At 34.0% G+C, this 28,000-nt stretch overlaps 4 protein-coding genes across 8 annotated transcripts; all 4 read right to left on the bottom strand.

The window, feature by feature from the left end:
* Positions 1 to 779: 779 nt before the first annotated feature.
* LOC115950480 lies at positions 780 to 1,701 on the bottom strand. Its single transcript, XM_031067674.1, has one exon. It carries the CDS (start codon positions 1,659 to 1,661, stop codon positions 780 to 782), a length of 882 nt encoding a protein of 293 aa, XP_030923534.1. The 5' UTR covers positions 1,662 to 1,701.
* A 1,352-nt stretch (positions 1,702 to 3,053) lies between these two features.
* LOC115950481 lies at positions 3,054 to 5,531 on the bottom strand. Its single transcript, XM_031067675.1, has 2 exons — positions 4,679 to 5,531; positions 3,054 to 3,175 (listed from the first exon to the last, which is right to left on the bottom strand). Exons 1-2 carry the CDS (start codon positions 5,529 to 5,531, stop codon positions 3,054 to 3,056), a joined length of 975 nt encoding a protein of 324 aa, XP_030923535.1.
* Positions 5,532 to 8,921: 3,390 nt separating this feature from the next.
* LOC115950482 lies at positions 8,922 to 9,815 on the bottom strand. Its single transcript, XM_031067676.1, has one exon. The coding sequence runs from the start codon at positions 9,813 to 9,815 to the stop codon at positions 8,922 to 8,924; it is 894 nt and encodes a 297-aa protein (XP_030923536.1).
* Positions 9,816 to 16,808: 6,993 nt separating this feature from the next.
* Positions 16,809 to 27,483, bottom strand: LOC115950848 (putative DNA (cytosine-5)-methyltransferase CMT1). 5 transcript variants are annotated; one of them, XM_031068109.1, is made up of 21 exons: positions 27,223 to 27,481; positions 27,081 to 27,121; positions 26,891 to 26,996; positions 23,197 to 23,304; positions 22,970 to 23,089; positions 22,770 to 22,869; positions 22,450 to 22,646; positions 22,295 to 22,360; positions 21,942 to 22,208; positions 21,558 to 21,616; positions 21,391 to 21,457; positions 20,924 to 21,253; positions 20,674 to 20,742; positions 20,513 to 20,599; positions 20,342 to 20,429; positions 18,720 to 18,841; positions 18,517 to 18,621; positions 18,362 to 18,411; positions 18,199 to 18,268; positions 17,995 to 18,098; positions 16,809 to 17,332 (listed from the first exon to the last, which is right to left on the bottom strand). In XM_031068109.1, the coding sequence occupies exons 1-21, from the start codon at positions 27,394 to 27,396 to the stop codon at positions 17,173 to 17,175; spliced, it is 2,490 nt and encodes an 829-aa protein (XP_030923969.1). In that variant the 5' UTR covers positions 27,397 to 27,481; the 3' UTR covers positions 16,809 to 17,172. The 5 variants fall into 5 exon arrangements, 4 of the variants coding, with proteins under 4 accessions (XP_030923969.1, XP_030923968.1, XP_030923970.1 ...); XM_031068108.1 differs by having other exon boundaries at positions 22,450 to 22,655; XM_031068110.1 differs by lacking the exons at positions 16,809 to 17,332; positions 17,995 to 18,098 and having other exon boundaries at positions 18,220 to 18,268; positions 18,528 to 18,621; positions 22,450 to 22,655; positions 27,223 to 27,483.
* Between the last annotated feature and the right edge of the window lie 517 nt (positions 27,484 to 28,000).

Consider the following 28,000-nt stretch of genomic DNA (forward strand, 5'->3'; position numbering starts at 1 on the left):
GATATAAAATTAGTATCAATACTTCTCACAAATGTATTGGATAAAATATCAAGTTGTACCATAAATTTTTTAGATGTTTCAGCTAGTATGATAAAAAATTAAAAAATTAAAAAAATAATATGTTATAAAATATGTTATATGAGCTAATACATTAAATTGTTGTACTCAAGCTTATAAAATATATATATATAAGTTGATTCAAGTTGTGAAAGTAAAAAAAAAGGATAAAGGAAGACACACAAAAAAAAAAAATATTACTAGAAATATTAGAAGTGACATGTTTATTAAAAAAATAATAGAGAATCAGAGATTTTGACTTTGGACAAAATGAGGTAATATATATACTTGATTAGCTCCCTAAGCAACCCTAAAGAATTTGAGACTAAGGTTTTGTTGTCATTATTATACCTCCCTAAAATGATTAAAAAAAAAAGAATAATAATAATGTTTCTATTTCCTTTTCTTCCTGAATTTAGAATTTGAAATTCGCCTACACTTCCTTTATCCGTGTATGTAGCATGTACTACTTGTTTAGACACTATGCACAAGGAATTTGGAGGCACAGAAAATATTCAATTATTGGTCTTTTTGATATTTATTATATATAGCAACAGAGAAAAGAAGCATATTAGAATGTGGATCTTAACTCATATGTTTGTATCCATTCTATACCAATGAAATTTGATACATGTACATAGAAAAATTCGAATCCTTCATCCTCTAAAAATTTGGATGGTCTTCCAGGATTTGAAAAGAAAAAAGACTTTTATATTGATTTTCTATTGAGAGATTATATTCAAAAAAGAGGCTCTTGTTTTGATCAAGCTCCTAAACACACATTCCAAACCATTCTCCATGTCTTCAATGCCAATCTCCAAATCCTCCAATTTTTTATTTGCACTTTGTATCTTCTTAGCATCAACCCCTTCACTTGAGGCATTTCTGCATAAAGTACTTAGTGCAGCATCAGCAACTTCCATCTCATTCACATTCTCTTGCTTCTCTTCACATGCTATTACACCCTTGTGCATTAGCTTTGAGACCAGTGACCATCTAGTTGCCTTTGGCTTTGACAATGGCACTGTCAAGAACAGCAAGAGGGATTGGAATACAGAAACATTCATTACACAAACTTCTCTAAGCACTCGAATCACTGCTGAGAGGTGGTGATCTTGAGCTAAGACTGGTGATATTGCCCCCCATTTGTTTTCCATTTGCTTTAATGCTGTGATCAAATTCTTCACATCTTTCTTCAATTTCTTTTTGAAGCAAGTGTAGTTGTTGATGTTGCTTTCAATGCTTGAATCCCCCTTTCTCCTTCGTAGTGCAGATTGAAGAGCTCGAACATGTTCCTTAATCTGCAACATGGTATCCCTTGTAATGCCACAAATATCCAAAAGCCTTACAGAACCATCCAACAATTCCTCCACACATTTCTCATGTTGGTGTTGAGAAATGACTTGTTGGATTGATGTCATATTGAGAAGACCATCCATGCATTTGTACAACTCATCCAGACCAGTTAGACCTTTGCAAATCGACACTGATGTTGATGTTGACTCCCATGTTTTGAGCTTGTTAAGCTCTTCTTCGAGTTTAAGGGTGCTAGGATGAGATCTAGAAGGCAAGCTAATAGATCGAACATGGTATTTACCAGCCATGGTTGCTCTTTTTAATTTGTTTTGAGAGAAAGCTCAAGTTTGAGATGCTTCTACCAATTCTATGACTCTCCCTATATATAGAAACACACACAAAGACGAATAGGAGACAGGACTTTTCATGTCTACTTGACAAGCATGTGGTGCCAGAGTGGCATTTCCTTTGTGTTCGGTCACCTGTCACAGCTTTGTCTGGCAGAGCTTCAATAATTTGTCATTCATTTAGGCCAATAGAGTTGTGAAATGTTTAAAAGGTGTCCTGCTGTTCAGTAATATAATGTCAAGGACCCAAAAAAAGTTTATAATCTTACCTACAATTTAGGTAGTAAATTGTGATTGAAATCATTTCACATTCACATAAATATCACTTTTGATATACAATCATGACATATTATAACAATTGAGGTGGTAAATTGTGATTGAAATAATTTCACTTTCACATAGCTATAGCTAGGTTCATAACTTACATCACGTTTTATTACAACAATCACAACATATTAACTTATCGGTTCTATAAAAAAGGGATTGAAAAATTGTCTAAACTTATTGCCTACTATTTTATCATTTGTGCATGTGTGATGCAAGTAATAAGTGTCATTAGTAATTGGCCCATTTTGCCTCCCCAACTGCCACATTACCCTCTAGTTTCAATTATAAAATTGAAGCTGCCACGCCTTCAAAGATGTGCCCTCCCTGCCCTGTCTGTGTTGTCTCAATTGTAACAACCTTACTCAGCACTTGTGTTAAACAAAAGCTTTAGAAAGATCGAGATCTAGATCTGTTCAGATAAAGAAAATGCATAACAATTGATTTATAGATAATGATTAGAATTTCAAGAACTATATCATAATTCAATTATCAATATGAAGGTTACTATTTTATTTTTTGCACGAATGGACTGTACTCCGTATGTCTCCATTGCATTTTTCTATTAGTTTTGTTTACAATATTATTGAAAACTTCACCAAAAGCAATATTCTTTTCCTCGAGTCTCTTAGTAATCGAAAATTACGCAAAGGTAGGACACGTAGCTTATACGTGTTTTGCTAACAATTTTTAGCTATAATAGAAATCCGTGCACCAGGATTTGGCATGTGGCTTTCTGGGACAGGTGTTGCACACTCGTGGAGCAATAATGATATGACTAGGCTAGCTTCAAGACTCAAGAGTCAAAGCATGAAAGAGACACCAGCCATGGAAACAAATAGTAGAGTCATTGCATAATGTAACCACTATACTCTTTTGGAGAGAAACATGAACTACAAGCATTAATGGCTGATAAAGAAAATCATAGAACTCATTTTGTCAATGCTTGGAACTAGCAATGCGATTTTAATAATAATATGAGTAACTTGAGTTACTATATGTGGACGTGAATTCTAGGCACATTTGTTTTCACATTTCACAGAGCTGCAAGCATGAATGTACATCTAAGGCTCCTCCATAATTCTTACTATAATTCTTAGTTGTTATTCTTATGTTGATGTACATCTCAGTTCCTTGACGGCTCTCTTTGCCTGCATATGACAAATTTAGGTAAAAAAATCTGTTGCTCATTATGTTGTGCCAGCAAGTGATAATGTAGTATATAAAGTTATGCATTTTATCTTTGCACAGCTAGCAAAAGATTTCTCTCACTGTTTTGTTTGAGTTCCAACTTAGGATCATCATGATAAACTACAACTAGTTCAAAAAACTTTACATTTAAAAAATAGTGAATTTATCATTATTCTAACAATAATATACTGTGACGAAGTGAAAGATATGCAAGTTTTGTTATTCTATTTACATTAAACTTTCTATTAATAGACTAGGTTCCGCTCTTATGCAGTTTTAAAAGCAATGTTAATTCTTAAATTTTGGGGAAATTGTAAAAACACTCCATAAATCTTGGGTTAAAATCAAACTAACCCCATGTAATCCATGTACACTTTTAATTTAAAATTAGAAGCCCCTAGACTTAAAGATACCCAAATTAATATCTCTGTTATGATTATGTTGGATGGGTTGGATAGAAAATACACGTGTGCTCTAGGTTAATTAGCTAAGAGATTTGCCATTAGGGTCACTTTGATTTTGACACAGTTTTAGATGTTATCCCAAAGCTTAGAGCTATTATGACAACTTGCAAATTTGAAAAATGTTTATTTATATCATAACTTACAAATTCTCAAATGTAATCTTTACAATGTCAAAGTATGCCCGCTAATATCCCAAAAATAAATACCATGGCTCAACTTACAAGTTTTACATCTTCCTTTTTTCTTCCAAGTTACATGTGAATCCCTAATAATATATTTAAATTAGATTGGATAAGTAGGTGTACACTTAGATCTAGTATATATTAGGTCAAATTGGATTATATAAGTGAATACAAGGAACTCCATTTATAAATTGATTAGTCCTTTTATGGATGTAGCGAAGATGTGGCTTGTGCTTTCTCGAATGATTACAAATGATATTAGAACTCATCTGGTTGAGGCCACCCTTTATCATCAGACCCATTTGTAATAGTCTGCTAAACTTTAAATGAAAACCAGTCTCCCTAAGCTTTGAGGAACAATCAAATTGACCCACAAGTAGGGCACAAATGTCGGGTCACATGGGGAGCAAGCAAGTATTTTTCCATACAGTAACAGAATTAGCCAATATAAGAATTTTTATGTAGTTCAAAGGCTTCTGATTTCAAATGGAAAGGATCGTTTCCCAAAATATGTTTGATTTGTAATCTAAAGTTTAGGGAGTGTTTTTGCTTCTTTTTTTTCCCATATTTATGCAAATTTTGCGTATGCAATTCAATAGCAAAGATACAAATTTGGAAAAAAAAACTAATAAGAAATAAGAGAATCAATTTGTGCTCTAAAGTATACTATCTTATAAATGTGAGTTCTTATTCAAATGTTGGTTTGGAAAGTGTGGATACCAAACCGGCCATTTTTAGATGTACAAAGATTGATATCCTTAATAAGCAAGGATATTCAAGAAAGACACTCTATTTTGGACTAAACTCCTAAATATACAATCTAATCCATGCTCAAGCCCCTCTACACTAAGATGGAGTGTCTCTAACATCCTTTGTGCCAGTTGAACATCAGCCTTGGCATCATTATTTCTTAGATGTCCATGGAGGGAATAAAGAGCAATGTCAACGCTCCCCACCTCATTGATAATCTTCTGTCCTTTCTCAGAGGATAATAATCTCATGGGCATCAATCTTGAAATCAATGACTTTGTCTTCATTGTAGGCATGGATAGGAATAACAAAAGAGATTTAAAAATGGAGATGGTAATGGCGCTTGCTTCTCTTAGAACACTTGCAACCATTGATAGATGGTGATCTGAAGCTGAGAGTAGTGGAGAGGAAAACTCAACTTTGATTTCCATTTGCTTCAATGCTTTAAAGCACTGAGCAATGTCCTTCTTCACCTTCTTTCTAAAGCACATGTAAGCATGAATATCACTGTCAATTCTTGAATCTACACGCTTTCTACGCAAAGTTGTCTGCAGGCTTTGTACATGTTCCTTCATTGTAAAAATAATGTCTCTTGCATTGCCACATGTGTCCAGCAATGTGACTGAACCGTCCAGAACTTTCTCCACTAGCTTTCCATCTTCATAGCGCAGAAGAGCTTGTTGGGTGAGAGGAGAGTGAATGAGTTCCTCCACACAATTGTACAACTCTGCAAGCCCCACTAGACCATTTTGAATGGTCTCAGCTCCAAAAGAAGCAACTGTTGAAGCTGATGAAATTTGGATGGATTTTAAGCGGTTTAACACTGATTCAACTCTATTAGAACTAGGGTGCACCCTAGCAGGCAAGCTAATTGACCTAACAGGCTGATGGACACCACAAAATTCAGAGGTGGATGCCATGTCTATATTTACTTTGTTCGAAATTGTAATTGCTCGTTCTAGTATAGAAGCTGAGTATTGAGCACTTAGGACCCTAATCGTTGAATCTCTATTTATAAGAAACACAATGAGGGAACTTAGGCTTGTACGTGCTATAATGCACAGTGCCCATGTGATGGCATTGTGGCTGACCATACTGCTCCGATTCTCTTGTAATGTTTTTGGCCAACAATCTGCGACCCTCAATTGATTCTTTAATCGTGTGTGGTCATGAGAAATGCAACGTATGCCTCTTGTATGAATTTGGTGTTATTCTAAAAATGTGAACATTAGGTACAGGCCATTAGGCTGTAATGAATGCCTCCTTGCCTCCCCAATCATCGCTCTACGATTGTCTCAGACAAAATATAGTAATGCGTTATACTTTGAATTGTCTTGTATAACAAAGAATTTCAATTTTCAAACTAAAGGTTCTTAAGTCACGTCTTATTTCAATGAACCATATATGAAGAGCCACATCCACTTTTTGGCTAGTTTAAAATGACTAGATGCTTAGCATTATGAATATGTCTTAGGCCACGAATCTGGGCCTATAGGTACATAATAATAATGTTTTATTATTCCAAATTGCCATTAATTTTTATCTTAAAACGGCACATGAATTGTAGAAAGCATATATGGTCGTGATGACAGTACAGTTGGTGTCCTTGGGAGACAAGGAAGCATTAGGATTAGATATTTCTTATAAAATTGATGTCAGCCTAATACAAACAATGAGAGACAGAAAATTTGAAGAGTGGGCAGTAATTGTTGGAAGAATTGCAAGAACAATACTTACATACATACAAAAACACACGTTAGTATCCCATGCGCAATTCTATATTCATGAGTTCATGATTCTCGTTGTCCCCAACAGTTTTCTGCATGTATTTAGCTCAACTCATAAGCAATCATTACATGGGGCTGGCTTGCAATGTACATACATTAATTGAATCCATATTCCCTAGCAGACAGAGTCAGATGGGTGGTAAAAATTCCCAATTTAAAACCAGAATCCATGCACATTAGCCACTATGATATGTTAGAGTTTTTATTGCTGATTATTAATTGAATGGTTTTGGCCTATTACAGTTGATAAAATATATTCATTCCCATTCCCATATGCAGCGAACTAAATTCCCATGCATGTAGCATACTAAGCTTCACATGTCCTGAACCAATACAACAATAAAAGTATCATAGCACTGGACCCTGTGAGGCACGAAGGGGACGTGAAAGACGTTCATTCAGTCATTTTGTCGAACATGTGCTGGAAATGAACAACCGCAGTGCATAGGAAACTAGCAAACTGCAAAAAACCGTTGGTGAGTGGTGAGTACATTGAGTTTGCTGGCACTATTATTGCACGCCATTGTTGTATCAACTAACTTACTAGTGAAGTAGTAAAATTAAATTCAATGACAATAATGAGCTTGATGCTTATGAATCATGATCCATTTCATGACTTCCAAATTATAAACAGCTATTAGCACTCATAATTGTGGCTCAGTGGTTAGGCTCTCAGTATGAATGACCACATGATGCTAGTTCAGCTAAAAAACTATTGCATGTTATTGCCTGAAACCACTAATGCTATAAGCACGATTAGATTATGACTTAACTCACATGATTAGATTATGACTCAACTCACATGAAGGAGCCTCTGCAACTCCTCATCCCAATTATTTACGGATAAAAGAGTTATTATAGTCACGCCTAAGTAGAATGGTTAAGTAGATTAATTTGTCTTACTTTTATATTTTTCCCCAAAAAAAAAAAAAAAAATTATTGCATGATGTGAGGCCTACCCTACTCTACTCAACTATATTTTGATTAATTCTCATGAACCAAACCTTGTGACTCCCTCTCCGGCCGGTCATGACTATTTTGGTTGAGAGGTGTGGCCATAATTGCCAGGTTGTGGTCACTTATTAATCATAGAAAACTCACTTATTATACACTAGTGCTGCCAACCTTTCAGATATATATATATATATATATATATATATATATATGCCGCAGGCCTCAAAGAAAATTTTCATTAAACTTATAGATCACTCATCAAGGAAAATTATTGACTGCGGGACTCAAACAGTCAAACCTAAGCCTTTTGAGCGAAGCATTTGAGCCTTACCAATTGAACTAACCCCGTTGGCAATTCTTTCATATATTCATATATAGATTCGAGTAAATCTCTCTCTCTCTCCCTCAATTATGCATGTTAAGCTTAGCTACGTAGCACCATGCGACCATAAAAAGCCAATTTTGTCGTTTATACACATTAACCGCCCCGAGCAAGCAATAAGCATCAATTTAGTATTTCGTTGTATAATATTAAAATCATTAACGTGCTCAATTATTTGTGCGGAATTTTGTCTGCATTCAATTTTTTTTTTTTTTTATTAATCGAGAATAAAAAAGTTGATTAAATTAACTTGATGCATATATACATATTCAAGGCAAAGTTTATTTCTGTGATATAATATTAAAATCATTAACGTGCTCAATTATTTGTGTGGAATTTTGTCTGCATTCAATTTTTATTATTATTAATCGAGAATAAAAAAGTTGATTAAATTAACTTGATGCATATATACATATTCAAGGCAAAGTTTATTTCTGTGATCTATGGCTAATAATCATTGCTAAAATTAATTCAAGGAATTATAATTGCATGGACATCAGAGTTACAACAATATAGCTACGTTTTGACAAACTTATATTTATTCATTATATATTAATAAGTTATTAACGGACATGTAGGAATTTTTTTTAATAGTTTCTGTTGCACATTTGACCAAATTACCAAACCTTATTACCCAATTTACTTGTCTCTGTATAAAAACTAACATGACAAAGTCTAGACCACATGTAACCATTTCTTTCTACAACTTCATTATGTAGAAGTAAAATTAGTTATGAATCTATGTAAAAATTATTAATTATACCCACCAAGACTTGTCACCACGAAAAGTTGTGAAATAAGTTGTGTACACGGAAAAGTTGGAGTGACCTAATTATTTTTTTTCTACTTTACCTTTTTTATTATTTCTTTTTAAAATAATAAAGTGCTAAAGCATATTCATTTTTGTCAAAATTTGTATTTTTCATTTTCTCTAATTATCCATTAAATTTTCAATACATCAACATGATTATTTCCATAACTGAATATCTTTTATCACTTAAAGTTCTACATTTATCTTTCCCTCCACCTCTACTTATTATAAGAAGACAAAAAAAAAAGGTAGAGGTATAAAAAATGGCCATAAAATAAATTGCCAATCATGCATCTACACGCAAAAATGATGGTGAAAAAACTAAACTGCACATTTTTGAATTGCATTAAATTTAATTTACAAAGCTCTAACATCTTCAATATGTTAGGAAATTTAACAGGGACACTCTATTTTGGATTAGGCACCTAAATAGACCATCCAATCCAGACTCAAGACTTTTGATGCCATCATCAAGTGTTTCTAATCTCTTCTGAGTCAATTGCACATGAACCTTGTTATCATTTTTTGGGATCTGCCCATGGAGGTAATAGAGAGCACGATCAACACTCCCTACCTCATTGAAAACCTTGTGGCTTGTCTCAGATTTTATGGACCCTGTGGGCATCAATTTCTTCATTAGTGACCATCCCCTAGAGGTCTTCATTGCTGGCCTTGACAGAAACAACATGAGGGACCGAAAGACAGAGATAGTGATGGTGCTTAATTCTCTAAGCACCTTAATCACCACATGTAAATAACTATTTCCATCCAAATGGGTAAAGGACCCCATATGGCTTTCTAGTCTCTTCAATGCTCCAAGGGACTTGACAACATCCTTTTTAACCTTCTTTCTAAAGCAGATATAAGCATTAATATTGCTTTCAATTCTTGATTCTCCACCTCTCCTACGTAGCGCCGATTGAAGTTCTTGCACATGTTCCTTCATGATCAAAAATAAGTCTCTTCCAGTGCCACATGCATCTAGCAATCCTAAAGACAAATCTAGTGCTTCTTCTACTAGCTTTCCATGATGATTGTGAAGAGCTTGTTCGGTGAGTGGGGTGTGAATTAGCTCCTCAACACAATTATACAATTCTGCAAGCCTAACCAAACCCATTTGCATGGTTTTGGCTCCCAAAGGAATTGTTGACTTAAGTGATGACAATTCCCAAGTCTTAAGCTTGTTTAGCTCTGCCCCAATCTTATGAGAATTGGGGTGTAGTCTAGACGGCAAGCTAATGGACCTTGTAGTTTTTTGCATGCGACCCATTTTAGAGAAACCTGTTTGCAATAGCTCAAAATCACTCTGTGGAAAATGAAGTTTGAACAACTGCTAGTCCCCAATCTATATATTACACAAAGATAAGGAACACCTAAGTCCTTCATGCCAACGGAGCAGAGTAGGCATGCTGTTAACAATCTAGCCAACAACCAGCAACCGAATGTTTCTTTAATCTTATGGCCATTAGATTGGCTACGTATATAGCTTCCATTAGTTAATTTAGTTTTAGCTTATGACACCCAAATTGGAAACATGTATAGGTCAAGATAATCGTATGCCTCCTTGCCTCCCCCAAATCATTACTAGTACCATACCATCCTCATGACCAAAATTCAATCAAATCATTCAAATCTTTGAAATTGTTTATGAACACCAGAGGCAGGCAATGTATGATTGTCTTATTTCAAATGACCAAAGAAAGGGAAACGACAAATTTCAGATAAGATTTAGCATAACACTAGTGACTAGACCTTAAGACCAAGAATCTAGGTTGATTAAGTAATTAGGGTTGGTATAAAAAAAATTAATTAAGAAAAAATCATTTTGAATAGGCTGTGAATTCCGTATAGGCCTGCACCTAAAAGTGACAAGAGCCTTTGTTTATTGGATTGGAGACAAGGTATTAAAGGGGTATATCCTTTTGCCATTGTATTGCATTTTTTAGAGGATAAAAGATAAAGCATGTCATTATAGTAAAACATTTTGGGTGGGGATATGGGTGGCATTTTGTTTGCTCTAAGAGTCACAAAAGATCCTAATATAAAGGAAGCCCACAATCATATCACATGCTTATTACATTGACCATGAGCACAGCCCATTATTCTCTCTTACCATGTTTCTACTACATTAGAGGGAATGACATCTTCAATCTCTCACGGTGGAGATGAGTGAATTAAAGAAGAAAGGTAATCCAGCTATTCATTTTTTGTCAAAGTCAAGATCAATCACGGGAATTTATAGCCTGCTAACAATATTTAGTTGTTTCCAACTATCAGACATTTTCTTTAGAAGGCCAACAAACCAAGTCATAGATATGAAGAGGATGGTTGTTTTTCTTTTCTTTAGAAAATGAAAGTAAAAGGGAACCTAAGCACTTTACAATAAATATAAATCTAATGCCAAGAATTTTGTGGTTTAATAATATCTTCCAATTCTCTTTGTATGGAAAACTTAGGCTAAAATGGGGTTTTACCCATTTCTCACAAACTTTCCAACAAAATGCCCCATGTCTGAAACTATTTAGGGATATGCCCCTGTTTTGAAACTCGATTTTTAGAAAATCGAGTTTCAAATGTAAAACTCGATTTTTGGACAATCGAGTTATAGCGAACTTGGACTTAGAAATTTTTTTTTCCATGGAAATCAAGTTCTATGAACTCAAGTTCCACAAATTTTTTTTTTTTTTTATTTTCAATTTGCTGTAACTCAATTGTCCAAAAATCGAGTTTCAAAACATGAGTATTTCCCTAAATAATTTCAGACATAAGGTATTTTGCTGAAAAGTTTTGGCAAAAAAGGCAAATGCTCATTTTGGCCGGAAAACTTAAGTTCGAATCCCCTTTCTCCCTCTTGGCCTACAAATTAAGGTTCCCTAGCAACCTCATAGTTATCACAAAGAAAGTAAAAAAATGGAAGTCTTACCAACGAAGAGTCCTAAATTACTTTTACAAGTAAATCAATATGAAAATTGAAATCCCAGTCCTAAGACTTGTAATTTGTTTCCCAGTTGAGGCATCTTATTGCTCGTAGACAATGCAGGTTTCTCAAGTAGGTTGTTGGGCTTGGATGTTGCCTAGAGTACCGATCAATATTCAATATATATATATATATATATATATTGTGCGCACCCAAAATGAGACTAACGGGCTGACTCTACCTTGGGCTCACAATCTATTTGTAATGTGGGCTTTGGATTTCCTACTCTGGGTGATTCTTGCTTAGAGGCCCAACAACAACTCTCAAACCTTTGTATTCTTATCCCTACACTCTTATGGCTCTATCACTCTCAGTTCTAAGCACCCCTCAAAACCTTTCAACAACCCCTGCTCTTCCTTTAGCTTCTCATATACATAGCCAAGCGTTAGTGGAGGTATTATGATTGCTTTCAGAGTTAGTGCAATAGGAGGTCCAATATCGTTGATCGTAGGTGGGTGTTTAGGTGGGAGTGGGATGTGGTGAGAGTGGCTTTGAAAATGGTTCCCACTTCAGTAGGTATGCTCGGCAGTGGTAATCCTCGGCACTGCCAAGCAACCAAGAGACAATACAACCGAGCAATCACTTTCTTGTTAGGGAAGCAGATCACCGGATGGGATCCTGGAGGTGTAGCGTGGTACGAATTGATGAAGATCATTTGTTCCATGGGCTTAAAGGTGACTTGAGGCCTAGGCCTAGGGGCAATACGGGCCATATTGTCTGGTTGAAGCCCGAAACCCGAATGTGTCCGAATATCACAGGGCCGTACATATATATATATATATATATATAAGTAGAGACCTCATGTAAAAATGCATGAGATCTTATCATGTGGCACTTTAAACTTCCATTTAATTTTTTAAACCTTTTTCATTAAGTTTTAAACTATTACCCAATAACCAAGTGTACTATTAATTTCTTCATAAAAAAAGTATACTATTAATTTTTTTGAAAAAAATTGTACTACTAATTAGGACTTTTTTAATAAATACGCAAATGTGATTTGTTTAAATAATTTAATAAGATATGCAATTTTTTTTATTAAAAAAGATAGATAATGAGGAGGGGAAGGTGGTGTTAAATGACTCGAATTACATTCAGAAGACATCACAACGAATACTATCACTACTTTCTTTCTTTTTTAATGAGTAATATTAATGTGATTAACACATGTTCATGCTTTTATGAACTGAATGGAATGAATGAAATCAGTGGTGGAGCTAAAGGGCCAATAGTAAAATTATACACACAAACAAAGTAAATTATCTTAACGATCTTAATGTACTTGATGAACCACATAATGGAAGCATGTCATGTGCTACAAATAGGTAGCTTGCATTTATTTATTTTTAAGTAATGCTACAGCCACAAACTAATTTACAATATTTTACAAATTATTGATGTGACAAATTCTTATTAGTTTTAATATGGGTCTATCACTAACATCACATTTATGTTTACTAATAGTTATTTGAAAATTACTAAAACTACATCAACAATTTATAAAAATGTTATAAATTAGTTTGTGTTTGTAGCATTACTCATTATCTTTATAATGACTCATTAGCTAACATTCTTAAAAAAAAAAAAAAAAAAAAAAGGCTAGGAGAGGGGATTTGAACAATGTTATCCTTATTAAGAAGATCAAGTAATGTCATTTAGCTAAAAATAACTCTTGGTTAAATACGTTACATAAACATAATGCACAATATATAGTTTTTAATTAATTGACAATGTTTTCATTCACTAGGGGGGCAATGCGGCCCCTAAGTTTTTAAAACTTTCCCTTCCCCTCTTATAATTGAAATCACCAACGTTCCAAGTAATTTTCAATAACATTCCGAGACTATGTTATAATAAAAAATTAAAAAAATAAAAAATTGGAAGCCTTTAACCACAGTTTCAATTTTTAAACTATTTTTAAGATTTATCAAAGGAATTTAATGAAAATAAATAAATATATTAATGATTTGAATATGGTTAAATTGGAATGAGGAGCTTATTGATTTGAGCTTTTATCCTTGGGAGGCTGAAGTAATTAAAGGCATATATGTTAGTCAATTTGTGGACTTGGATACGCTGGTCTGGCCCTTTTCACCTGATGGAGTATACTCAGTTCGGAGTGCGTATAGGTTGTTCGTTGAGATCAGTAGACAGAACCTTCCTAGTCCTTCGTCTGTGGAGGAGGGTAAAGGGCTATGGAATGGCATTTGGAAACTCCGGGTTCCTCAGAAAGTTCGACATTTTCTTTGGAGAGCTGTCTGAGAGGCGCTGCCTAACAAGTTTAATTTGTTCAAGCGGCAAGTGGTGGCTGAAGGTCTTTGCGAGCAGTGTTGTGAGTCCAATGAAGATAGTATCCATGCTCTGTGGTTTTGTGATTCAGTGAAGGCCATTTGGATGTCTGATCAACGTTTTTCCTTTCTGCATTCGAAGAGATTTTCCACGTTTGAAGATGTTTTTCGTTTTTTGCATGGGGAAGTTTTTTCCAAGCTGGTGGAGCTCTTCGCCATGGTTGCGTGGAGCATTTGGGAGCGTCGAAACAGGGTTAGGGAGAGACAAAAGGTGTGGGGCATTGATGAGGTGTGTCATCGGGCTTCTGAGTTACTGAAGGAGTTCCATGATGTGCATAAAAAGGTCCCTCGGTTGGTTGTTCGAAGTGGGGATACTCGGTGGAAACCGCCTGGCTCTGGTATGTATAAAGTTAACTTTGATGGTGCTTTGTTGGAGGAGCAGGCTTGTGCAAGTCTTGGGGAGGTTATCAGGGACTCAGCGGGGTTAATCATTGGTGCGTTGAGCCAGAAAATTAGGCATCCAGGTTCTATGGACATGGTGGAAGCTTTAGCTACTAGTAGAGCCATTGTCTTTGTCAAGGAGGTTTGTCTTCATTCCGTGGTGGTGGAGGGTGATTCCTTGAGGGCCATCCAAGCTATTGTTGTGGCCAAGCCTTCCAGTACTATGTTTGGAAATGTTATTGCTGATATTCATTGTATAGTTTCTAATGTTAATTGTAGTTTTTGTCATGTCAAGAGGGAGGGCAATAAGCTTGCTCTTGCCCTTGTTTGATCCAGTTCTGTCCTCTTCGGTCTTGTTTAGTCCATTTTGGTCTAATTCGGTCCTCCGTAGTCCATTTTAGGCCCATTTTGGTCCCGTTAGAATCCCTCCATTACAGTTTAGCTCAATTAGATCCATTTTGGTCCTCTTCAGTTCATTTTATCCCTTTGATCCTATTCGATCCTCTTTAGTCCAATTTGGTCTAGTTTGGTCCAATTCAATCTTTTGGGACTAGGACCAAAGTTTTTGAAAATAAGAGATCAAAATTCAAATCGAAGAAGTGCTGAGCTTGAGAGTTTAGTTTTTTCTTTTTTTTTTCCCTCTTTTATTTATTTATTTTTTTAATAAATGAAATATAATTTTTACTAGCCGAGGTAATCGGTAAAGTAAACTTTACCATACTAGTTGAGGTAATCAGTAAAATAATAAAGTAATAAACTTTACCAACTAGCTATATGTGAATAAATTTTCAAGGAATCAAGTATTAGGTAAAAAAAATTTCACTTTTTTTTTTTTTTACATTTTATATTATTAAGTGAATTATAAATATTTAAGATAATAATTAGTATTTAAAGTATGGACTGTAGAGTGATTTATCTTTATTTTTTCTTTTTCTTTTTCTTTTTGCATGGTACTTTACCTTCAAAAAATCAAGTATTAGGTAATTTTTTTTTTCACTTTTTTTTTTCTTTTGTAAATTTTATATCATTAAGTGGATTATAAATATTTAAGATAGTAATTAGTTTTTGGAGTGTAGACCGTGGAGTGATTTATCTTTATATTTATCTTTTTGTTTTCTTTTTCTTTTTGTATGGTACTTTATTTTCAAGAAGTCAAGTATTGGATAAATTTTTTTTTCAATTTTTTTTTCTTTTGTAAATTTTTAATTATTAAGTGGATTATAAATATTTAAGATAGTTATTATTTTTTAAAGTGTGGACTGTGAAGTGATCATTTTTTTTTTCTTTTTCCTTTTATATGGTACTTTACTTTCAAGAAATCAAGTACTGGGTAAACTTTTTTTTCATTTTTTTTTCTTTTGTAAATTTTATATTATTAAGTGGATTATAAATATTTAAGATAGTAATTAATATTTAGAGTGTGGACCGTGGAGTGATTTATCTTTATCTTTTTTGTATGGTACTTTACTTTTAAGAAATCAAGTATAAGGTAAATTATTTTTTTCACTTTTTTTTAATTTTATATTATTAAATGGATTATAAATATTTAAGATAGTAATTAGTATTTAGAGTATGGAGTGTGGAATGATTTATCTTTATCTTTTCTTTTTCTTTTTCTTTTTGTATGGTACTTTACTTTCAAGAAATAAAATACTAAGTAAATTTATGAAATATAATTTTTGTCAATTGAGGTAATCGGTAAAGTAATAGAGTAATAAACTTTACCCACGAGCTATATATGAATAAACTTTTTTTTTCCCGATTTCATTGTGTAGAAGTATTTTGTTTACAAAGTAATTGTTTGAATGTGAGAGTATTGAATGTTTCAATAGTTATAACTATGAATAAAACATGGGCAATGAGGTTAACTATATTTAAGAGTTTTTTCAATGAATATCTTACCTCTTATCTTTATATTTCATTTTAATTTATATTTTAACCGTAAGTCAAGATGTGTTTTTATCCTTTTTTTTTTTTTTTTTTAGAAAGATGTGTTTTTATCCTTAATTTGTGTTTTTGAGATTTTTTTTTTTTTTTTTTTTTTGAATAGATAATTACAACATGTTACTAATCCTACAGCTTAAACTCTTTCCTCCCTAAATCTTCAAACACTCTGTGCATGGGAAGTTGCCAATTTAACTACAAGACCCTTAACTTGAGAAATTAAATTTAAACTAAACATCGAAGGTATTTTTGGAAATAAAGAAAAATGACATCAAAGAGTTGATAATATGTTCTAAATATATGCATCACCAAAACCGAGATCTTAACAATTTTGTTCTTTGTTTTCATAATCGAAAACAAGATCATGAGTCTTCCTAATATTTAATTGTTGTGTAAGGTTGAAAATATGAGCTTAATCAAGCCTCTTTAACAAAGCAAAAATTGCAGAGTTTTTGTTTTATTATGCATGTTAGAATCAGTAGCGCATATTCTTAAAAGGGAGGCTGTTTTGGCACCAGCTTAGTTTCTTCAGTACTGTGCTGGATTTACCAAATTTTCATTTTCTACTTAACAGTTTTCCAGCAATCAGAACAGGAATAAAAACTAGAGTAACTTCTCATCAAATAAAATCACCCAAAATGGGGAAAAAATATAATACATGATGCAAAGAAACCTACTTAAACAAAGGGAAGCAAAAAACTCATGATCGTTATCAAAGTGAAAAAAGAATACTCTATCAAAGTGAAGAAAGAATCCTCTTTTTATTCTTTTTGAAAAAAAAAAAAAAAATCTGTACCCCTATACTCATGCTTATAGCCATATTTCAAGCTAAAATGAAGCAATTCATTCCGTTAATAGGTAGAACCATATGTCAGCTGGGAGAAACCTTGTATTATATGAATGGCAGATAAATATGTTCAAAAAAGGCTGGAGATTAAATCTGCAATCCTTTCAACAACCTTAATTGAGAGATCTCCTTATGTTTGTGCCAAAGATGACCGAGCAAGACAATTGGGGAACTTCAGAGGAACAGTTGTTACCGGCTGGTCATTAGATAATCCTTGGCAAGCCAAACCAAATGTGTATCCTAGTGCAAGAGCAACAGGAAAAGCTACAGCATTCCCAACTTGTATGTACCTGAAAAATGGAAATGGTAAAGAGTAGCAAGAGAATGAACAAAAACATTGTTGGAAAGTATATTTCACTTTCCATGTCAATGAAGACCAGATCCAGGCATTGATTGCTAGAGAAAATTGTGGGATTGAGACAATTAATATGCAATTCAAATTCACATTATTTTTCACTTTTATATCTAATCCCATTATAAATGTGGGGTTCTCTTGTAATGTGTTAACAATCAAGTGAATTCAAAATGTAATCTTTTCCGTTCTTTCTTCCTCATATTTTCTTTATGTTCCATACTATTTCAGCTTTTCACAACACAAACCTTCAGAGTGATGAAGACAATGATAGCAGAGTATAGGAAAAACATTAATGAAACACAAAATATCTTAGAGTAAAACTCTGGCAAAGGCAATAAGAGACCTCAAAAACTTAAAACACTAGAACATCTAATAATCTCAACAAACAAAGATATAATATCTAATTATTCCCAAAGCTTATTCCAAAATAAAACTAAATTAAAAAATGAGAATAAAAACTGCAGCATTTTCCCTTGCTGAATACTGAACCAGAGGCAGATAACCAAGCCCAGCTTAGGAGAGAATAATACTGCACAAGATACCAAAACTTCCCTATCCTTATATACCTGGTAGAAATTTAGAGCATATTAAATATACCTCTCTTTGACAGGCCCAGAAAGTTGATAACAATCAGGGAATCCCTGTAGTCTAGCATTTTCACGTATTGTCAGCACTCGATCTTGCAAAGGGTGAAGAAGAGTCTACCAAAATAATGAGTATGAGCTAAGAGATTTCATAAAAATGGAAACACGCACACACGCTCACCCACAAAAATATGATATATATTAAGAGAAGAAAAACCTTCTTGTGAGGTTCTGCCCTTGTCACAACTGTTGGGACAATTTCATCCCACCATAAACGACCAAATGGCCTGAATTCCAGCTCGTATAAAAGAAATTTATAAATTAATATAAAGAGTGAAATTCAGAATTTATTTAAAACAACCAAAAAAAAATGCATTTACTTTGTTGATATCCCACGCCTTTGGACAAAGCTCATAGCATATTCAGGGACCTGTATATATTAATACAAATTAGAGAAAATTTCAGGTTGGAGGTGAGATTTGAGTGTGGAAAGGGAGGGTAATGTGACAAAGAAGATGACTGAAAAATTTATTACCAGAGGTTTACCAGAAGGAAGCATCACTCTTTCCATTGACGGATCCCATTCTACCTTATTATCTGGACCAACCAACACACCAGGTAGGTCCCTAAAATTTGCACCCTAGGAGAAAATGAGTACAATGATTGAAGGCACTCAAACAATATGCATTGGAAGCATGTTTTTTAATTAAATCAAAAAGTTTTAAGCAATGAATCAACCTTCTTCTTTGGAATAAGGCAAACTCTATCCAAATCATCTTTGCTCAACTTCAAAGGCCGATGATCATACAGCATCGAAGTTTGTGGTACACTTTGAACGTCAGCCATGTAAGTCACCATGTCTTAGATCAGAGAAATTTATAATCAAACCACTTTCATACTCCTAACTATGTAGATAAGAGACAGAGAACAATAAATAAACTAAAAAGCATGCTATTTACTATCCATGAATCTATACTGATAGATAAATGCATGTGAATTAGTTTCACACAGTTTCTGATAATTATGACATTCAAAACATCAATAACCACCATGAGGGAGATACCATCACTGCAATCAACCATAAGGAAAAGGCCATAGCAAAAGGCTGAAACAAAGAAAATCTGAAAATAGGGAAAAAGAATTTGCAACTAACTATTCTTATTTCAAAGGCATGGTATGGTTATCATTTCAGTAGGCAAATAGGGAGTAAAAAAAAAGAGTCTGGAAGAACCAGCCAGAAAAAACTACTCTGCCAAAGAATTTATGCATGAATAGTTTTCACAAATATCTGGACAATAATGCTGGAAATTACAAGGGGGAGAAGGACAAGAGAACGTGCATGGGAGAGAACATAAGTTTTGTCACTGCATCTTTGCATGAACCAAAATAACTACAGAATCAACAAATTTTTGAACCAAAGAGCTGGTTAGTGTTTATTATACAGAAGATCTTTGCTGCATTCCAGCTACTATAATATATTGTAAAGAGCTATGTAGCACTGGACATGGCTAAAATTTCCAAATACCTACCTTTGTGGGTAGCCAGTGCAACTTAGGTGTTTAATTTATTTGAACTCTTGGCTTGTACTTTAGACAACATTTCAGCAGTGCCACTGTACTTCTTTGCTATTTATTATTGCCTTTAAATTAATTTTACATATGTTTTCAAGAATTTTATTGTTGTTACTTAATTTTTAAACCTAAAATAAACATATTACGAGTTCATTTGGATACAACTTATTTTGCTGAAACTGAAAACTGAAAACACTGTAGTAAAATAATTTTTAAATAGGTGAATAGTGCCGTGGGACCCGTGAACAGTGCATGAACAGTGTCTTTTGTCCTCTGCACAGTGCTCACATGTGATGTTACTATTCACGGGCTGAAAAAAAAAAAAAAACGGATGGCAGAATATGCAAACATGGGTTTGGAAACGCAGATCCAAACCCACACTATGTCTAAAAATATTAATTAACTAATTAATCGCTGTACCCTAGACATGTCATTCCTAGTTTTTCCAAAAATGTAGTACTCCCGTAGTCGTAGCAGTATTGTACCCGTACCCGTGTAAATACCGTGCAACTTAGGCAAAGAGAAACCAAAGCAAGATTACGAAGAAAAAAAATCCAAAAAAATTATTTTATTGGTTACATTTAGACAAGTAAATGCAATATAACTAGCTCGAGTAGAATAGAACAAAACATTGAGTTTAAGTCATAAATAATGTTATCGGCCAAAAAGACTATTTTATACACAATCCACTATTGGCCCATGACTGGATAGTAAAGTAACAAGGACAAAGTAAAATATCCATTTAAAATAGGACTTGTCAATGTCAAAGCATAAGAATTTCAAGCTCACCATTTCTTTTCAATCTAATATATCTTTGGAACTCTGTACGAGCTGTTGTACCATACTTCCTTATATCCTCACTTTCATCATTTGTGACCTAGAAAGATGGGAAGAAAAATCAGTATAAAGTACATAAAATAACAACATATATGAATAAATGATTAACAGAATAACACATACAGGTGGCAGATCAGATATTGTGTTCTCAAGACAAAGAGCCTCTTGCAGCATACAATGCTCATCAATAACAGAACCAACATGTATTTCCTGAGGTTATGACAAACTCTGTAATTTTTTACCAAAGCTGAGAATACAAAGGCAAATAGAAAAACAAAACTCACCTCAAATTCATTTGGAATGAATTTTCTCGCATTGACCTTATGAGTTGGCAACGGATATTGAGGCAATTTCTGAACAATGAAAAATGATCATTAAAATCAAATATCTTATGATTTAATGATACACGTCACATCCAGATTAATTTGTTAGGAATCCATAGCCAACCCCAGAATTTGAGACTAAGGCTTTGTTGTTGTTGTTGTTTCTATATCTTACGATTTAATGATATAAAAATATTTATATATTTACTACCTCTGTAGGACAAGCACCCCACAAGAACACCCGCATCCGAAATTGTGGCAAACCATAAGATCCTGCAGCCATCATACCCAACCTTGCTTGATAATTCATGGAAACAAGACGTCCTATGGCATAACGCCCCAAAAAACCACCTGCAAACTTCAATATATCAACAACATTCTCCATCAAAACATATCTTGGCTTCAAGTGCTCAATGATATCCATGAACACCAGCAACTGACGGTTCTTCACATCATCTAAGGGAGCCTCTTGATTTCTAAAGCGGTTAAAACCGCTTACTCCTTGACAAGGAGGGCCCCCACAAATGAAGTCAACATCACCCTGCATAAACAACCAAAAGTTAGTAACCTCATACAGAGAACATAAGTATATGGATAAAAATTATGAAGTTGACTACCACAAAAATGAAAATGCAAGCTAACAAAGATAAATTATAAATGAAGGAGAAAATAACTTACAGGAAGTGGCAATATTTTTGACTTACACCCTTTCATCACAAATTCTTTCAGTTTTTCTTTGCATTGGCTGGTGGAAATATAAGTGAATTTATAAATGACAAAGGTGGAAAAAATAAATTAAGCAAAACGATAATGATAATGATGGTGATGGTAAGCAAATGCACTACCTTAAGCCCTCAATAGGCTCCCAAGTGTCCTCACTAGAACCATAACCCTTCCAACGAACCTGAAGTATTTCATACATAAATGATAATTATTGATATATAAATGAACCCAAATTTTGCCAAACAAAGTTGCCTGTTAACATAAAGAAAGTAAGCAATCCTTGCAGATACGGGGGATTGAGCAGCAAGCCTTACAAGCAAAAGGACTGATTTCTGTGGCAGTTATATGTAATATTTAACCTCCTAACTTATTAGTTACTAAAACATTATGGAGAACAAAGAAAAAAGAAACAGTCATTAAAATTTGTTTAATACAAGATACATAGCCGTGAAACTAATCAAGTATATGTCATGTATGCCTTTCAACAAATTTGAGGTCTACCATACCTTAAAGTATAATCCAGGTTTCTTTATCTTATTGGGATCACCATAGCAGACAGCTAATAAATTTTGCACTTCAAAGTCCACATCTGGAACCATAGAGCCTTCATCACCATCATCATCCTCCTCTTCATCATTATCATTGTCATCAGCCCTTTCTAGATCAAAATTCTGTTCTGGTAACTGATCTGATCCAAACAATGAGAAATCCTCACACAGCTTTGTCCATGCTTTCAATAAAGCTAAAAAGTCTTCCGCTGCTTCATTTCTCACCTGATCAGCAGTTACAAAATATATATTTAAATTCACAAAGAAATAGATAAAAATATAAAGAACAAAGAAAGAATACTAAGTATTACCTCAGTTTTAGCATGATTCAACCTCAAACTTTCACAAGCATGAGGATTTATGTCAACAGCCCACCTCTTTATAGCCAAATACAGACTTATAGTGTTAATGAGCATGAATGAATAAAATAAAATCAAAATAATCCAAATGTTTCTTGAAAACTTACAGGGAGAAGTTTAACGCCTGATATAACTGCACCTATACTAAGACCTGTAGACATGGCACCACAACCAGAGTATAGATCCAATAAAGTCATCTCTGACTTTTTTGACTCTTCAATGGCAACAATAGCATCACCAATTGGGTGGTTTGACTTGGTATCACTCGAAATTGATGATCTACTCCTTTCCGTTTTAGACTGCTCTAAGTTATCTAAGTGAGCAATCTAAATAAGTTAGTAAAAATCAAATTTCATTAAGAATAAAAATTATTGCTCTTTCAACTGATAATAAATAAATAAAATGACCCAAAATAGTAATAAATTACCAATGACAATGTTTGCAAAAGTCAAATATGATAATGAGTATTTCATATCATAATAAAGGTCGCAAGGAGGGATTGTTTTCTCCTTAGTAACCAAGTCAACCTGTACGAAAATTAAATTTGATCATAAAATTTTTAACAAACATGCACAGGTTAACAGCTATTGTAGGAAAACAACTATGGTAGTTAATAAGCACCCTTACATTTGGGGAAACTAGAGCAATTTTCACTTTAGAGACAATGCAATTTAATGGATTTTCATCCTTTATATCGGATAAAAACACTCTTCTTTTGTCAATAAGTTCTGCATGGTCCTTGATAACCTATAAGCATCCAACATTTAAAGATCAATGAACTAGATAAATCCCACCCCTAAAAAGAAAAAAACATAGATATATTATATGAAATAGACAAGTAGAGTTTATCTTACGGTGTCTTCTGCCCTGTAAAACCATTGAGCTGTAAAATATAGTTCTCTGTCAATTCCCTCAAACAACTCTATAATTCTTGCAATATAGTTGGGTTTTCCATCTTCAGCCTAAAAGCAGTAAAACCAACGTATAAGCAAATAAATGATAGAAAGTAGAGACTGATGGGAAATTCAAACAACCGATTTTCAAGTAATCCATAGAATTTAGCATCATCAAAAGTTAACCATTGAGATGCAGTTATATCATCTACATTCCTTTAACCTTTTTTTTTAATAACCTCCATTGATTTCTCTTTATTAATTCTCCGTTTGATTGTTAAGAAATCGCAAAAATAAATACTTAGATCTTAGAATAAAAAGAATCTCATTGATTTCACTTCTGCTATTTTCATCATTAGAACTTAAATGTAGAAAGAAAGAGGAAAGCAAACCTCAACCAATTTTAACCAAGAATTCGTTGTACATGTATTAAGCATTAATGCAGGATCTTCTTTTACAAGGTATTAAGTTAATTGAAACTTTTGTGATTAACTTTAAGTTTTGTGTTCCTGGAATTTCTTTGAAACCAAACAGAGTTTGAACCTTTTGTTTAATTTTTTGATAAGTAATCTACTAATATCAACCCTTCTATTGGGTGGCCCATAAATATCAATTTACAATCAAAGGTATACATGCAATTCAAAAGTCTTGCTAAATCATAAATTAAGTCAAAACATACTGAAATTATGGGACGAAACTCATAATCTCATATAAATCAATTCAATGCAACACCGTATCTCCATATGGTAATTGAAGCCAAACAAGAGCAAACCAAATGCAATTCATTCCTCCATTTGAAAGGAACGGCAGCTCACTCAATCTTATCTCCTTTGTGTGCCAAGCCTACTGTAGTTATACATATTTCTATGAATTCCATCAACATCCATTACCCATCTTCAAAACAATATACACAACCTAGAACCAAATTGCTCATTAAAAATACCATTATCATGCAACAATTTCAACAACAGGATGAAAAAATAAAGTTGGATCCCTCCTAGACCCATATCAAATCATTTCAAACAACCCTAAAATAGGCCATTTAACATCACACCCAAGCTTCCAAGACATAAATCATTGCAATAATTCACCGAAAGTTCAAATAAAGTGAAAAACATTATTTGCAAGCACAAACTTTTGGCTACAGGGTTTCACCACCAAGACCAAGCCTCCCAAGGACATCCAAACCCTAAATTTCAACATCCAATCACCCCTAGATCATCAATACCCATCAACTCCAAGTTACCATTTTTTGCAATGAGTAATTTCATTTATCAAAAGAGAATAGAATATAATTGAACCAACAAACAACAAAAGCAACACAAGTAGCAAAGATTGCTGCAAACTTAACCTACTTTAGCCATTAGCCAAGCAATCTACCACAAAGTAACCTTATTCCTTGCATAATATCGGACCAACTAGTTGGGCTCTTCCTGGAAAAACACAATCTTAAAACTTGCTGTCCAATTCCTTTAGTGAAATGTTAGTTAAAAATAAATTATCTCTACACTCTATCTTTTCTTGGCAAAATACATATATTTAATTTCCATTAGAGTCCCACTTAGCTAGCCTATCTGATTTGGTTAAGCTATACTTAACAGACAGCCTGCTTATAGGTGTCGAGGAATAGCATAAAAAAAAGATCATTCTTCACCATTCAACAAGTATTCGTCGGGTTCAAAACTCATTCCAAGCTAAATTACCAATGAAATATTGGAGAAGAAATCTAATGAACTGTCATTTCCCCCAAAGTTGCTTGATGCTAAGATATGCACCTTGCATAGTGACTAGACTTTTAGTCATCAACACCACAAATCATTAAAGTGCATTTGGAAGAAACTTTTTGCAAAATATTTTATTTGCTTATTTGCTGAAATTTGATTATAGTATAGTTGTACCTATAAAAAGTGAAACTTTAAAAAGTTGTACAAAAGCAAAATAGCTAAAAAAAAACTAATGCCAAACAGACTCTAAATCATTTGCAAAATGTTAGGAATGCTATAAGCATATGGATAATAATTATTGTATTGAGATTTAGTTAGTTACAATTCCAAGCATGTTAATCACATTTAGCACATGCTGGAATTATTAATGCACATGGGAAATAATAGAACCAATAGGATGAGGCCATGTGGGCCAATGAGATTAGAGATAATCTCCTATAAATACATTATTGTAATTCAATATTAGATATCAATTGAAAAATAAACTAATTTCTTAGTGCATTAGTGCATCTCTCTCTCTCTCTTAATCTCTCTCTTTCTCTATGGAAGGTGATTACCTCAAATTAAGTCAATTTCCCTACAATTCCCATCAATCCCCCTATAATTCCTATCCAATCCCATTAAGAACCACTAGGTTCCTAACATTTGGTATCAGAGCCAACCACCACCCCTAGTAATCGGGCATAGCTCATTGAGTGTGGTATCAAATAAGTTGCAGCTTTGTGGTCGGATCCTAAAAGGGACGACCTAGAGGCTAGATTAAAATAACTGATAGGTAAGTAGAGCCGCCAAAAGAGAAAGGGCTACCATTAGGTCAGTGTCGTTAAAGTGAGCTATCGTGGATGTTGGCTACGGAACATGGTGGTATATCATGATCCTAATATCCCACATGGATTAATTGTAAGCTTAACCATGTGTTTATAAGTTTTTAGACACCCTCCTTTTGCAAGCCGGTTTTTAAGAGTGAGTTCTACCCATGGGTTCCTAACACAAAACATATATGAGATAGCTGCACCTTAGTACACTTTGCATGGAATTCAAGCATTTTTTGACCAAACATGAGATATTTCTCATGTGTCAATAGCTGTCAAACAGTTCAGAACATAAACCCAATTCACTATTTCATATGCTCTGCATCAAGTTTACCTTAATGGTGCATTTAGCATGAGGAGAATCTCTATGGAAATTCTTTAGCACTTCTTGTGCAAGCAATAAGTTCTCTCCAAAGTTCAATGTTGTTAAAAGCGCACTTAAAGCTAAAATTTCAAAGCCCCAAAATTTTAGCACTTCACTTGGCCAAAGTAAAATTTAGTCACTTTATTATGAATGGATCCACTTGGCCAAAGCAAAGCTCATCCAATGAATGAGGCACCCTTCTCTAGTGCTTTTTGAAGAAGCACAAAACATGCGTACGAATGCTTTTTTTTTTTTTTTTTTGCTAAGAAAAATATGAATCATAAAAAATTATCTACTCAATCTTGACAAAGATGACATTTACCATTGATTAATTATACAAATATATTCCTAACATACTGTACTAGACAACAATTTTTTTGTTTACATGTCAAAAGACATGAACAGGGTTAATTTACTATTCTTTTGCTTTTTGGTCTTTGCCTTTGGGCACACAAGAATTATAAAAAATGTTATGTTTAAACTCTAAATTAGTGGATTAGTATCATATTGTCTATTGATAATCATTTTCAAATTTACTATAAGAAATTGAACTAGTTTTCGTAATAATTTGCAAGTGATGTTATAGTCATCAAGATCCAATCCTATTCAAGACCTAAGTCTTTCATGTAACTCCAATAAAGTCTTATTGTATCTAATCATACTTGAAGTGCAAGTAAAGTAATCTTAATCTTATTCTTAGTCTTTCATATGACTATGTTTTATCTATTCTAATACAAACAAAATCATCCATATACCTGAACATAAGCATCATCATTAAGATTATAAATAGAGCCATCTATCATTGCTTGAGTATAGTGGCATCTTGCTTGCAAAACCTCCTTCTCTTCACTCTTTGATCCCCTACACCAATGTCACCAACCAAAATGTTTAAACCCATAATAATCCCATCAAATAATTCAAAATCCTCTTAACAAGGAAACTCACTCTTCTTTGCTCCCAGCTACCTCCACTCTCTTCACCTTACTCTAAATCAAAAATAGAAAACAACACATTAAGAAAAAAAATAACAAAAAACAAAGATTTTGAAAGCAATGAGGTAGTAGTGAAAGGGGAATGGGGGGTCCACCTTTGATTGGTAGCGGTGGGGCCATCTGTCGCTGGCTTCGGTGTCGGGAAGGGGTTTTCCGACGAAACAAACGTCGGAATTTGTTGTGTCGCGGTTTACATTTTTTCTCCGCTTAGTCGGTACCAAAGGAGAAATCAATTCATCGTTCTCACTTTCTTTGGATTTCGTCGCCATTTGAGACTTCAGAGAGTTGAGAGAGAGAGTCTAGCTGAGTAGAGAGAGAAGTAGAAAAAACTAAAAACTACAAAAAGAGAAGAGGTGGAAATTGGTATGGGTTTCTTTGAAGTTTAAGCGGGCTTTTCAAATTTTTTATTAGTTTTTTTGACTTTTTGCGGATTGGGCGGGAGCAAAGATTCCGGGAATTCGGGGGTCAGCTATGGTGCACACCCAACCAATTATGTTGTGCCACGCATGTGACTTTCTTTTAAATTCTTTACCTCTACTTTTTCAACATTTTTTTTTAAGACCAAAGTCAATGTAAAACAGTAAAAAGTAAATTGACAAGTAGGCAATTCATTTCATTAGGAATGACAACGGGTCGGGTTCGGGCCGGGTTTTTCTATATCCAGACCCGACCCGCGGGCCAAGACCCATGGCCCGGACCCGACCCGTTAACTAAGCGGGTTTTTTTCTCGGGCCCCGGACCCGCCTCAGCCGGGCCCTGCGGGCCCCACGGGCCCCGTTAAAGGACTGAGCCCAATTCGTGGCCCAACAAAAAAAAAAAAAAAATTTCAGATCCAAACACAAACACAGATCCAAACACAATCACAAACACAAA

This window comes from Quercus lobata, chromosome 6 (assembly GCF_001633185.2).
Source record: "Quercus lobata isolate SW786 chromosome 6, ValleyOak3.0 Primary Assembly, whole genome shotgun sequence".
NCBI lineage: Eukaryota > Viridiplantae > Streptophyta > Magnoliopsida > Fagales > Fagaceae > Quercus > Quercus lobata.